The following is a 13,205-nucleotide window of genomic DNA, read 5'->3' as shown; positions in this document are numbered from 1 at the left end:
CTCTGTGGGTTGGAAACAGGCACAGGAGTCTGGGGGCGGGTGCTGCCAGAGTCCCTGGTTCAGTTTTTGGCAGCACAAGGACGAGGCAGGTGCCCAGTGGGGCTGGAGACATCCTGTTCCTGCACATCCTGCCTGACTGGGGAGCTCGTCCTGCTCTGAGCAGGACCTTGGGGTTGAGATGCCTAAATTGGGTTTACACAAAATTATTCTGGGATTGTTTCTTTCCCACTATAGACTTTGCAGCACCCCCAGAATTCACCTCTCTGATTCAGGAGGTGAGAGAGCCCCGTAGCAGGTGCTCTGTGTCAGCAGGGCAGGAGCCGAGGGACAGCGAGGTGTCCAGTGCCTGTGCTGCCCGGGACGCTGCTGGATGTGCTGCAGCACCATCCTGAGGAGGATGTTCCCGCAGGAATGCCAGGCTGCTGCCACAGCTTGCTGCTCTGCAGCCTCATCCCCAGCTGAGCAGCTCTGGGTGCTCTCCTGGCTGGGAAACGTGTTCCCTTTATGGGTGGGGGAGCTTGAAATACCCCCGTGTGATCCAGGTGGCACCACGCGTTCTCGGGGGAATGACTGGCATGTGTCCTGTGGCTCATTAATTCCTGAGGAGCAGTGACAGCCCGCTCGCAGCCACCCTGCAGCCCTGGGAAGGCTCGTGTTTGCTCACTTGGGCGTGCAGGTGGTTTGCCTGTGGGACGAGCAGCCTGGAGCCCCCCGGGAGCCAGGGAAAACACGGAATGTCTGACGTGCCCCGCTGGAGCGCACGCAGCTGCCTGCTGAGCCCTGCAGCTCCCGCGGGGCTGTGGAACCTCCGCGGGGCTGTGGAACCTCCGCGGGGCTGCGCAGGAGCTCGGGCAGAGCCAGTCCGGAGTGTTTGGGCTGCACCGGGGAGGAAGCTGATCCCTGCAACGGGCTGACACGGTGCCAGAGAGGAAAACAACAGGCAGGCACCGGAGTGTGAGGCGCAGGGTGATTTGCAAAAGGAGCCAACCAAACAAATTATTTACACTCTGTTCTGGCAGCCAGCTGGAGTGATGCTCTGCAGAGGGAACAAAACATGGAAAAGGAGAGAGAGGCAGAGAGAGGAGAGATTCCATCCTCACTGCCTATTAAAAGTTCATTCTGTCTGCAATGGGAATTGTTCTCCTGTTCTCCTGTACAGCTCTGGCAGTGCTGGGGTGGGCACAGCCTCATGGCACCGATGGCTCTGCTGGGGTCGGAAGGTGACACAGCAGCACAGACCACAGCAATGACTAACAATGTCCTCTGCTCTTCTGTTTGAAAACTTCAGAGGGTTTTACACCCAGCCTATAAACATGGCCCAGTCACACACCTGACAGCAGCCAGTCCCTTGACTCACCATGGAGAGAGGCACAGAAGTTTGAAAAGCACTTGGGGTAGATAAGGGGTTTGTCACAAAGAGGCTCTCCAAGGCTTGCAGTGTCTCCCTGCAGCTTCTGCCTTTGTTTTTCCTTAGGTGAGTGCTTGTTTTTGCAGACAGAGTGTGCCCCCAGCTGTGGGTGCCAGGGCCAGTCCCAGTGACACGTGGCAGGTTTCAGCTCCTGGGGGATGTTTCGGTGTGGCTGCATGGGTGCTATTTTGAAGGCAAAGATGTTTCCTTTTGGGGTGCACTCGGCAGCCTGGTGTGTCTGTGCTTCCATCCAGCTGTCCCTGCCCGGGCAGGGGATGTGTCCTGACCCCGGACCCGCCGAGCCTCCAGCACCTGTGCCCAGCCATGCCCCTGCTGCTGGGGAGGCTCTGCCTGGGTGGGAAGAGCCACGCTCAGCAGTGACGCTCTCACCTCCTTTATGAAGTTCATGAAGCGGCCGCCGAACCTCCACGCCTTGTGGCGGTGGCACTGCAGGGAGTTGACGGTCATCTGCGGGGCGCGCTGGTAGCACACGGACACCACGTGCACCGCGTCGTACAGCAGGGCAGCGTCTGTCTAAAGGAAGGGAACAGTATGGGTGGCCATAGTGGCCCCCGGGCCAGGGGGCACTGGGGGGCCCGTGAGCCATCGCAGGAGGAGGTGGAACCCTCCCTGAGGTACCTCCTGCCAACACCCACACACCCCAGGGTCTCTCTGTCCGTGTCCCACCGACCATCCCGTGGCTCTTTAGACCAAAAACCTGTAGTTCTGTCTAAAATCAGTGATTTCAGAAGTGTCATTTGTCTGTGAGCAGCTATTCTGGTTGTTTCTTGCACATTTCCTGCTGTGGTGTCAAACAGGGAGGCAGCGATTTCTAAATGTAGGAGATAGTAACAGAGTTTTCCTATTGAGTCTGTTTTGTCTGAGTGCAAAAAAAAAAAACCTACATGAGAAAGTATTTTCCACACTATTTTCTACATGGGAAAGTAAGAAACAGGGATGTTAAATGGCTTGTTCATGGGCACAGAATTTTTCAGAAATGACCCAAACTGTCACCAAAATCAGGACCTTGTGAATTTGTAACATATTTCAGCATTTCAGTGATTTGAACTAGGGAGAAATTTTTTTTTTCTTCTATATAATATGATGGTTTTAGATTCAATTTGAGATGCCCCATCTCACCTCCAAACACTGATCAAGAGAATTGGATTTATTTTTCACTCCAGTGTGGTAAGGCCTCCCAGTGAAAAGGCATTATTTGCTGGCTTCACAGAGCCACAAAACAGATGCCAGTGTAGCAGCATCGTAATAAACCACAATAAACAAAATAATATAGCAAAGAACTGGCAAACATCTAACAGGACGTAGCCATGGAGAAAATCCTCCAGCACTGGCAGCCATCCCTGTGACCTTCCCCTCCCTCAGCAGCCGAGCATGAAGAGCAGGAGCCTGCCCTGCCCCTGTGGGGGGGTGTGGGCCACAGCAGGCACAGGTTTGGTGAATTTGGGGCTGGGGAAGAGCGGGGCAAGGACACGTCCAGGCAATTTCATGGTGAATTACAAACTGTAATGCCCAGCTGAGTCCGAGCCCCCACCGGCTGGACCCCTGGTAAACACAAATGACAGGCAGGCTCCTCTGAGGACACAAAGCTGGCAGGGGGGGCTCAGCTGTGGGCATGGGAGGCAGGAGCTGTGGCAGAACGGGGGACTCTCCTCTAACAGCAAAAGGAACAGGAGGGATCCGAGGAGCCATTTCAAGGTGAAATCTGGGAGGCTTTGCCACTTGCAGGGCTGGCTCTGGCAGATCTAGAGAGGGAAGGAGGGAGCCAGTCAGCAGTTCCGGGGTCGGAGATGGCCTGGCAGGGAAGACAGATGGGCGAGCAGGTGCTGTACCTTGCGAGCAGTAACTCAGCGGAGCAGAGCTGCCATCAGACCCTAAAAGGAGTCATCAAAGCTGCAGCACAGCCCATCTCTGGGCACTGCTTTGGCGCTTTGGCCCTGCATCAAGCTGGACGAGCTGCCTGGCCCAGCCCAGCCGTGTGCTGTGCTCCCACCGCAGGGCCGTGGGGAGGGGATGGCAGCTGGAGCTCCTGGGACAGGCCCTGGCTACCTGCCTCTTCCAGTGGCAGATCTGTTGGCAGCTGGGGCTGAGCAGGAGCGTTAACACAGCAGTGGGGTTTGGGCTTCACTGCCAAACTCGCTGCTTTGAGGGACAGTTATTACAGCAGGCAACAAACTACCTCGGGGCAGATACCTGGGATGGGTCGTCCTGGTACAAGAGCCAATAAAAGGAACATTTAGGTCATAACAACTGTCCCTGCCTTTCCTGCCACCCGGCCCCCCGTGCCCTGTTGGAACTTCCCGTACCATCATCACTCCATCGAGCAGCCCCAGCTCCGCCTTGGGCGCCGACTGCAGCCGCTCCATGGACCACTTCTCGATGATGGAGGACACGTGAGGGTTCTCCACGTTGAGGATCCGGAAGCCGGTCAGATTCACCCCAGAGTAGCGATATGGTTCTAGGTCTAATGCATAAAGATCCTTAAAAGAGAGAAACTGGTTTAAACATTTTGTTTAGCTTTGTCTTGGTTCGTGTCTGTGTTTGGAGCGAGACAGCAGAGCCCTCAGAAGGTGGGAGGGAGGACATATCCCTCAGGAATTCAGAGGATTGTGCCGTCTGTTGCCATCAGTCTCTGCCTGCAGAGGCTTGGAGGTGTTGCTGGGATTTGGGTGCCGTATGTGCAGGTTCCCACACACACAGTGTAAGGGAACTCCTACCCAAGAGCCAAAGAACTCACTCTCTGCATCAAAGAGGCAAATAAACTGTGGGGAGAAAACCAGAATCACTGCCTGTGACCCTGAAAAAAGAGACTTGCGACCCAGGGAGGGAGGACAAGGCAGAGCTCCTGTATCTGAAGCTCCCAGGGGCCTTTCCTCGAAGGATTTGCTGGGAGTGCTGAAGCCCACGGGGTGCTGCGGATGACAGAGTCACTCTGAATGCAGAATACCAATTTGCAGACTATCAAAGAGGAACTAAGACGCATTTCTTGACATTCCGACCAGCCTACACAGTCTGCAGATGAATGAGGGTGCCCTTTATACGAGGTAAAAAGCCCAGAGCCAGGCAGTGCTCGGCTCTGCTGGCTGCTGGCCCACCAGCATCGCTTGGCAGGCAGTGAGGGGCACTGGGGGGGCACTGGGGGACACTGGGGGGACACTGAGGGGACACTGAGGGGGCACTGAGGGGACACCGAGGGGACACTGAGGGGACACCGAGGGGACACCAAGGGGACACCGAGGGGACACTGAGGGGACACTGAGGGGACACTGAGGGGACACCGCTCCGGTGCAGCTCTGGGCTCTCCACACTTCTGAGTATCAGCTTCAGTTCAGGGATTAACTGCAGTGCTCAGGAACTAGTCCGAGTAGCCTGGGGTTGGACAGTGTGGCAGGAGCACGTACAGCTGCTCTGCTCCCCAAACCCAGGCAGCTCACCCGAGGGGCTGAGCGAGTGCTGGGCTGTTCCTGTGCTGGGCTGTGCTGGTGGACACAGCCACGCTGGGGGATCATCCATCAGCAGGGAGCTCTGCTGTGCCCACGGGGGCTGGAGAAGTCCCCCACACACTGCCCTGAGCAAAGCAGAACAGCAGCAGCCCTTGGCAGCAGGTGGGAGTTCATTCTCTGCGGGGGAGCGAGGGTTCTTAGGGCTGTTTTGCTTTAATAAGCTTTGGGGGTTTGATCTTCTCCGTGAGCCTGGCCCGGCCTCGCTGCTGATGGATGCAGTGCCTGAGTCTGCAGGTGCAGCGGGGACCGAGTCATTAATCACCCCACAACAGAGGTCAGGGCTGGGTGTTTGTGGTTTTTTTCACCCTTGAAAAATTGCAGTTCAAACCTGCACGTTCTGTTAAAGGGCACTGTGGAATCCAGGCCATGATGGTGACTTTTAAATGACTTAGGGTAGCTAAGGGCAAATACAGGGATTTGACCTCAGACAGGTGCTCATGTCAGCTGGCTGTGAGGGAGGGCAACATTCCTGTGCCTGACCCACTGGAATAGCCCTGTTCTTTCAAGGTTCATAGCTTCTAACAGACACTTCAGTTTGTATTCTGGAAACTGTTCTGGGGAAATAATTTTCTGTTGTGAAAGCCCATCATTTCCCTCTCAGAACGTGATTGTATGTGACAAATCTGATCCCCCAAGCTCCAGATGCCGTGGTCTCCCTCACCCAGCTGTCACAGCACCAGCTCTGGCCATCTCTTAGATTCTGCCAGTATTTTGGGTGCTCTCCCTGCCCTGCTGCTCCCCACTGACCCTTCCTTTCACCAAGTTCCTGTAGAAACCAAGCTCCCATCAGATCACTTCTGGGTTCAAGTCCCAGCTGCAGCCTGATTTATCACTCCTGGAATCAGGATAATTCAGAACACCACCTGAGTGTCAGGATGTGGGGAGGTGTGGAGGAGAATCACCACATCAGTTTCTTCTGGATTTTCTGCTCCTGCACAGCCACAAATTGAAACATCTGGTTCTATTTTCCACCTCATCTACATTCCCTTTCACTCATTATTTTCTGTACTGCAGATTAATTCTCCCCTCCACCCTTTCATTCTCGGTGTTCCTGGGATGCTCTCCCCCTCCCCAGTTGGGGCTCTCGGTGGTGGTGGCAGTGCTGGGGACTGATCCCCACCACATCCTGCACCCACAGCCAGCAGTGGAAATAGGGGTGTCCGGGAAGGGCATCCCAGTGTGGAGCCCACGGGTGAGGTTCCCCCACGGGTGAGGTTCCCCCACGGGTGAGGTTCCCCCACGGCTCGTTGGGAGCCCTGGGCAGGCACAGCTTTGCCAGAATTCTGGAGCTCAGGGGTTCTCCCTGCAGGGCCTTGGATGTCACAGCTACGTGTGCTGGAGATGAGGGCTCAGCACTCCCAGTGCCTCCTCCCTCTCCTCCCTCTCCTCCCCCTCCGGTGGAAGAGGCTGATGGGGCTCCTCACGCCGGAGTCAGTGAACTGTAGTCGTGCTGCCGAGCAAAGTGTTGAAGCATTTCATGCCAAGTGTTGATACACTGTGCTCAGTATTGACTGGGGACCTTTTAGAAACATTCAGTATAACATAATAGACTAATTCATTAGCACCCCATGGGTCTCGTACTGGGGAAGCTGAAGCACAGGCATTGCAAGCTAGGAAAACATTGCCTTAAGGAATGACAGATTAAAATATCTTTCCCATGATATAACTGTTATTTCAGGAAAGTGGCATTAATTGTGATTGCTTATCTATTAATTTATTATAATTCCTCTTTTCCCACCTCCAGGCTGTACCTACACATGAAATGTACTCCAGGCTCAGCTGGGGCTGATTAATAGGAGGTTATCTGGGAAATGCTTAAAGCTGCCTGGAATAGATAATGGCAGCAGGGGTAATTAAAATGTCTTTTGCATTTGAAAAATAAATTTTGCAGTTTTTAAGGGTTAGTTTAGTCTGTTTCTTTCCTAAAGGCAAAAAGATAAATTGGATTTTCAAAATCACACAAAATTCAACAGTAGACTAGACAATAGCATCTTAAATGGAGACACAAGTGGCCCTGCTAGGAAAGCCAAATGCCTCCTGGAGCCAGAGAGGAACTGGCCCGTGTTTAACAGAGGGGAGCTAATGTCAGGCTGAGTTCATCCTCTGCAAAATAAACCTGCAGGAATGAACTCTGCACCACAGCAGGGCTCTGCAGGGAGACCTGGATGGGCACCCAGTGCTGATCCTCAGCTCCTGCCGAAACAGGGTCCCACCTGGATTGGGCACCCACCCCACCCTCCCTCCCCTCCACCACCCCCAGCAGTGAGCGTGCAAGGGCTGTGCACAGACAGGTACTTTACCAGAGTGGTGAAGATGAAGTGGTAGTATTCTGTCATCATTCCCATTGCCATGGCCTTGAGGAGAGCAGGGAAAGGAGGTTAGTAAAGGAGAAACAAGAATTTAACCACAGCCATGCAACATCAACCTCTGAGCTGATCAGTAACTGGGGCAGGAGACAGACACAGAATCCCAGGGGCTGCATCCCTTCCTTCAGTAAAGGAATGAGTGATGAGTCTGCCTGTCCCTCCCTCATGTGCAGGACAGTCAGATCCTACAGTGCCTGCTTTAGAAGTGGGTCTGGGAAGGTGCAGGCACAGGGATGAGCAGTGGGAACATCCCCCATCCCTCAGCCCTCTGAAATCGTGGTCCAGACCCGAGGGCCCCTGGCCAGCCCAGCTCCAGGTTCCTGGCCAGCCCTGCCACAGAGGATGGCTCCTGCAGATTGCTGGGATTTGCATAGCTGAGCACTGGAGAGAACAGGCTGTCCTGTGAGCTCTGCCAGAGGACAATCGTGGGCTGAGGGGGCCCCTGCACAGCACAGGGCGAGCATGTTGAGTCTATGAAAAAGGTCACCTTGAAGCTGGTGGCTGGTGACTGGGAAGAGATTCCCATGGCTTTGCCTGGGATGTGACTCTGTGAGCATGTTTTCTGGAGAAAACACATGCAAGAGCACTTTAAAATCCCACTCATGGGAAAGCAACTTCAAGTCTCCCCCGGTAACGTTTGCTTCCCTTGGATTTTGCTAAAATTACTAGGGCGGAATTTAGCTCCGAGGAAGGAAGTGACAGTCTGAGAAGAAGTGAGACATCAAAAAACAGGGGAAAAGGAAAGGATCCGGATTGTGAGCCTACATATCGTGACTCCACAGTGTGATTTCACCCAGGTTTCTGCTCGGGGACTAGCTTTTAGAAAGTCTGGAGGCTGTTGCTGTGTGGCCACGCACTGTCCTGTCCTGTTCCCCCCATCCCTGCCTGGTTGGTGCATCTGGTGAGCTGCATTGTAGCTCCCTCCTTGCTGTACTCCCTGCTGCAAAGAGCTGGAGCAGGGAATGGGACCTCAGTATGGGAAGCATCAGTTAGTGATGGGAAAGCAATCAGGATGGAAAAGAAGCATGAAGTTCCAGTTCAGGTCCGTTTTGCATCATTTTGGGCATAGGCGAGGAGCCCAGAGCAGCTCTGGCTTCCCAGCACTGTCAGCCCAGGGCAGGATGCACCTGGGTTTGTGGGGAAATGAATAAATGATCGTGCTGGTGGATAAGCCAGAGGCAGTGGCAGGCTGGGAGCAGCAGCTCCTCTGGAGTGCCCTGTGGAGCATGGGGGCTGCTCAGCACAGAGAGGGGACAGCAGGGCTGTGGGGAAGCCTCACAGTGGATGTGGAGCGATAACAAGGGACCAGAACCAAGGGAGGCTGGAGAACCTGGGGTAGGATGGGAAGGACTCACTCTCCAGGAGATAGATGGCTTTGTCTTTGCCCAGTCTGTACTTTCGGTGTAAAAGTGCTGTTTCACGAGTGAATGTGGCACCTCTGGATGTGCATTTCTTGATACAGGTAGGAAAGTGAGGAAAATATGAGGTTTATAATCTTTCTAATCTTCAGCAGATGTGAGTGACCTGCAGATCATGGTGCACTGCTGTGAGCCTGCCTGGTGCTGCACACCAGAGCAGAGCAGCAGAGACTGGTCAGGCTGTGGTTTGGGTCTGAGCACATTCCCAGGCTCCGAAAACACTTCACAGTATTTCCCCCAGTAAAAATAACACTGTATAATGTTGTTAAGCTGAAATGCATGGCTTCGGGTCCTGACAAAAACCCAACACACACACAAAGCCAGCCAGAAGGACTTAGAGAGACTCGTCTCCCCCTCGTCCCCCCTCTCCTCCATCTTCCTCACTCTGCACTCACAGTGATGAGCAGAGCAGATGGCACAATAAACTATAATAAACTGCATAACAAGTGAGCAGCACCAAACACAGCCAGCACGGGAAAATAACAGGCAGTAGACAATGAACCCCTTCTATTGCTTTCTGTAATAATCCCTCCCAGGCTTTCCGAGTCCTCTGAGCACTTCCCTTCATTTTGCATCAGCCAGGCTGCAGGAGAAGGCACTTGCCTTGTGCTCTCTTTCTCAGCCCTTCAGGGGGTTTATTTAATCTGTGTGGTGGTGTCGTGCTGGGCTGAGAGGAGCAACACTTCCAGTGGCTGGTTTTTAGTATCTTTGTGAGAGTCTTTGCCTCATATTGACCCCAAAATCCAAGGGCCCTTGGGAATGAAGAGGAGCTGAGGTGAGCAGCAAGAATGCCAGTGGAGGATCTCATGGAGAAAGAAAGGAGAGAGCCCAAAGGAATGGAAAATCAGACATCTGGCTTAAAGTCAGGGGGAAGGGACAGAGGATTCTGTCCCTCCAAGCTGGGAGAGCCACGAGTGCTGCTCTGGATGGAGGAGGCAGAGGGCTGGGGCTGGGGCTGTGCAGCTGCAGAGGGAGTCACAAAATTGTCTGGCACCAGCCTGGGCTCAGCACTGTGGTCAGCACAGCCCTTTCTCCTCCTGCAGCGTTTGTTCATTCTTATCCACAGTCACTTTTGGTACTTCCACTTAAGTCAGTGGGAACTCCGTGTTCTGTAGACACCCGACAGTATCCTTGCAGGATGGACACACAACGCTTCAGTGTGGCTGTGCCTGGGGAAAGCTGCAGCCCGGGGTGGGTCACCCTGCAGTGCCACCACCCCACACCCATGGGCTCCCCCGTGGCCCCTTCTGCTTCTGCCCGTGGCCCCCTCACCTGCTTGAGGATCTGTGCTGCCATGAGGTGGCTGCAGTCGAAGATGATGCGGAATTCCCGGCCCCGCTTCATCTCCTTGAGCAGCGGCCGCGCGTCGTCGCTGTCCAGCGGCAGCTGCCGGATCTTCAGGCGGATGTTGTAGCGGGACGGGGCCATGATGAGCTCCTGCAGCCGGATGAGGCCTTTGGCACCACAGAGACAAACCCACAGCGTTACAGGCCTGCCCTGCCTCAGGCTGGGCCACAGCAGCTCCCGCTTCCCTGCCCTCGGCGCTCCCTCCCTGCCCCCCTCAGTGGCTGTTGATAGAGGCTGTCAAAGCCAGGGTGCCAGTCCTTGACCCCCAGACATCTCCAGAGCAGCTGTTCTACGGCAGAATGGCTTTTTCTGGTGGTTCCCTGCTGCCCTGCAGCCAGCAGGGCTGGACGGGGTCCCTGCATTAGGTAGGAAGAGAGTAGCAGGTCAGTCCTGACCTTTGACACCTCTGGGATCATGACAAATTGTCTCAAGCAAATGTGCCCTTGAGAAAGGACAGGATGTGATAATCAGCTACACAACAAATTAAAATCTGCATATTTACCATGCACAGCAGCAAAAGGGGGAAACAGGCATGGGCTTGGATTTATGAGTCGTGTAGATCGCAACGGTCACTTAATCACAACTCGTAACTTCCTACTGCCCTCAGAATCCATTGCTGCTTCCTGCACAAGGCACAAAGGCATGCTGGATGCATGAGCTGAGCAGGAATTGTTGGAATCTGGTGTTGCAAGGAGAATTTCAGCAGATGCCTATTGCAAGGGGGAAGAGAGCAGCGTGTCCCTCTGCATCGCACAAGAAACACATTAGAATATGCCACGAAGGGAACATACTGTGACCCACATTTGCAAAACAGGAATGTCAAACTGTGTTCTCATCAGCCCTCCCCTAAAGAAACCATTTGGTTTAGTGGAATTAGGTTGGACAGGCTATCCAATGTGGCTTTTGTTTTTGGGAGTCTATCTGCGGCGCTGGGCAGCACTTGGCTTTGTTTAACCATCAACAGCTTTCCTTACATGAAAAAACTTTGTCAGCTCTGTGTACAGAACTAGCCAGAAAACAAAAAAACTTTCCAGACCTGCTTTTGCTTTAGCTGGGAACTGCATCCTCCGTGGCAGCCATGGACGGGGGTGCAGGGGGGAACTGTGGTGCCCAAAGAGCCGGGCTGAGCTGGGCACCCCAGTGCCAGTGACCCCCCCACAGCCCTCTGGCAGCTCGTGGGGCTGGGAGTCCCCCACTCATGAGAGCTTTGTGAATTCAATGCTCAGAAAGATCCCAGGGCCTCCCACAACGCCAGCCTGACCTCCTGGGAGCCCGTCACTGCACGGGGGGTCATTTGGCTCCTGGAAAGGCTCATTGGAAAGGTTCCCAAAGAGGTCCACGACAGAAACTCTCCAGGATTCGTCCCCTCAGCCCCTCCTTTCCCTACCTGTGCTGTCGTCATACACCACCGTGGCTGACCTCCACTTCAGGTACTGCACGAGGTCCAGAATGGCGTGGCTCAGGGAGGCATAGTCGGGGTACAGGTTAACATAGAAAGTGTCCTTGTTATCCAGAGGGTGGTGCTTCCATCGGAGCTGTATGTGGGGCACTTCCAGGGCATTGCAGATGGACTGGACGGCGTTGGTGCAGGAGCCTTGGGAGGGCCCGAATATTGCGACGACCCCCAGAGCGAGCTGGTCACAGGCTGGCAGAGGAAGGGAGGGATGGTGTCAGGGCATGGGCAGCACTGGGCACAGACAGCTGTGCCTGCCCTGGGCCGGGGGACAGCGTGAACAGGCACTTCTGGGCTCTAACACAGCTCTGACATTGGATAATCACAGCAGTGATGAGTCAGAGAGAGGAGGGTTATGGCAGGTGGGGTCTGGACTGGTGGATGGAGTCACAGAGCAGTGCCAGGCACAGCTCTGAGGGAACACCCACCACAAATCCATCTGAAAAGGGGTCACTGGGGTGGCTGGGAGCATCCCAGTGATGTCCCTCTGATAGCCTCAGGCTCAGGCAGCAGGTTTCTTTTCTCCCAAACCAGAATCAAACTCCATGAAGCCTCAGGTCACAGGCCCCCCAGCCTTTGCTGTGCAGTACCATTTCTTCCCTCCCCCTCAGTAATTCAGTAATTCAGTTGGGCTGGTTTTAGCCAGTAGTCAAAACTGACCATTAGTAAGAGAACAGAATATCCAGGTGCTGGATGTGCTCACTGGCAGGGACACAGTGACACAAACACAGGCATGGCCTCCAGACCTTCGCTCAGGATTAGAGCAAACACTGTGAAAGGAGTTTTGTGAGGTTTGCAGAGGGAAGAAAAAGGACTTGTTCCCCTTGTATTAAAAGGCCTGTGGAAGGTCAGCTCCGGGAGGAGTTCTCGTCCAGATCACTGGTGAGAGCAAGGCAGAATGAACTGCTGGGTCTCCAGTGAAACCAGACCTTTATTGTGCTGAATAAATGGCCACAAAGCTGCTCAGAAGTTTGCTCTGCTCTTACCTTTCTTAGTTGCTTCAAAGCTGTCGTGGAAGTGTATCCTCTGGATGTCATAGGTGAGGGTTGTGTTAGGCAACAAAGTTCTGTTCCTGTTAATAATGTTGGCGGAGAATCGGAAGGCTTGTTCCTCAGCACTCATCACCTGGGTGTTGGGGCCATCTGCGTACTCAAAGATTCCTCCTGCAAGACAAAAACCCCATTTGAGCCACACAACGTTTGGTTCATTATCTTAAGCAGCAAGGGCGAGAATACTCTTGGAAGGTTTGCAGGCGGAGCAGGGCTCGCTCCACGTCCTGCCCTGGACTGGACTGGAGCCATGGAAACACCAGGGTTTGTTATGTGCTGCTCTGGGACAGTGCTCAGGGTGGCAGCTTTGTGGGGCAACAGGAGGCCCTTTAAACTCTTGGAATATCTTTGTGAGGCAGGTGAGTGGCTTCCCACAGAGCTTTAGGAGCAGACTTTGGGAGGTGCAGGCAGGCTGGCTGCCCAGCTGCAGGTCTGTGCTGTGAGGAGTGCCTGGGTATGAAGCTGGCACTGCCCTCCCCTTGGGCTCCTCCTGCCTCCTCACCCACCTCTCATCCTCGTGCGGGAGGCAGGCAGGGCAGTGCTGCTGGGGGGCATTTTTGTGCTGTTTTCAGTGCCCTTCTCCTCTTTTATTGCTTCGCGTGTTTAGTTCTCCAGGCTCCTGATTCTGAGCAGCAGAGACTCC

General features: G+C 54.2%; 1 protein-coding gene across 2 annotated transcripts in view; it reads right to left on the bottom strand.

Annotated features, from left to right (window-relative positions):
• The window catches only part of GRIK3 (glutamate ionotropic receptor kainate type subunit 3), an 81,255-nt gene that overhangs the window by 26,466 nt on the left and 41,584 nt on the right, over positions 1-13,205 (bottom strand). Inside the window, exons 2-7 of one of the 2 annotated variants that reach the window (XM_027886695.1) lie at positions 12,500-12,676; positions 11,448-11,705; positions 9,986-10,167; positions 7,230-7,283; positions 3,733-3,906; positions 1,799-1,942 (exon numbers count right to left, since the gene is read on the bottom strand). In XM_027886695.1, the coding sequence (XP_027742496.1) occupies positions 1,799-1,942; positions 3,733-3,906; positions 7,230-7,283; positions 9,986-10,167; positions 11,448-11,705; positions 12,500-12,676 (989 nt within the window). Of the gene's footprint in view, positions 1-1,798; positions 1,943-3,732; positions 3,907-7,229; positions 7,284-9,985; positions 10,168-10,323; positions 10,420-11,447; positions 11,706-12,499; positions 12,677-13,205 lie in introns of those variants that run through there. The other variant, XM_027886696.1, reaches the window with a different exon arrangement.

Source organism: Empidonax traillii, unplaced genomic scaffold (assembly GCF_003031625.1).
Source record: "Empidonax traillii isolate 1590-97213 ecotype Southwest subspecies unplaced genomic scaffold, ASM303162v1 scaffold192:size804837, whole genome shotgun sequence".
In the NCBI taxonomy this organism is placed as follows: domain Eukaryota; kingdom Metazoa; phylum Chordata; class Aves; order Passeriformes; family Tyrannidae; genus Empidonax; species Empidonax traillii.
Note: the sequence above shows the minus strand (reverse complement) of the source record. Positions and strands in the feature narration are given on the sequence as shown.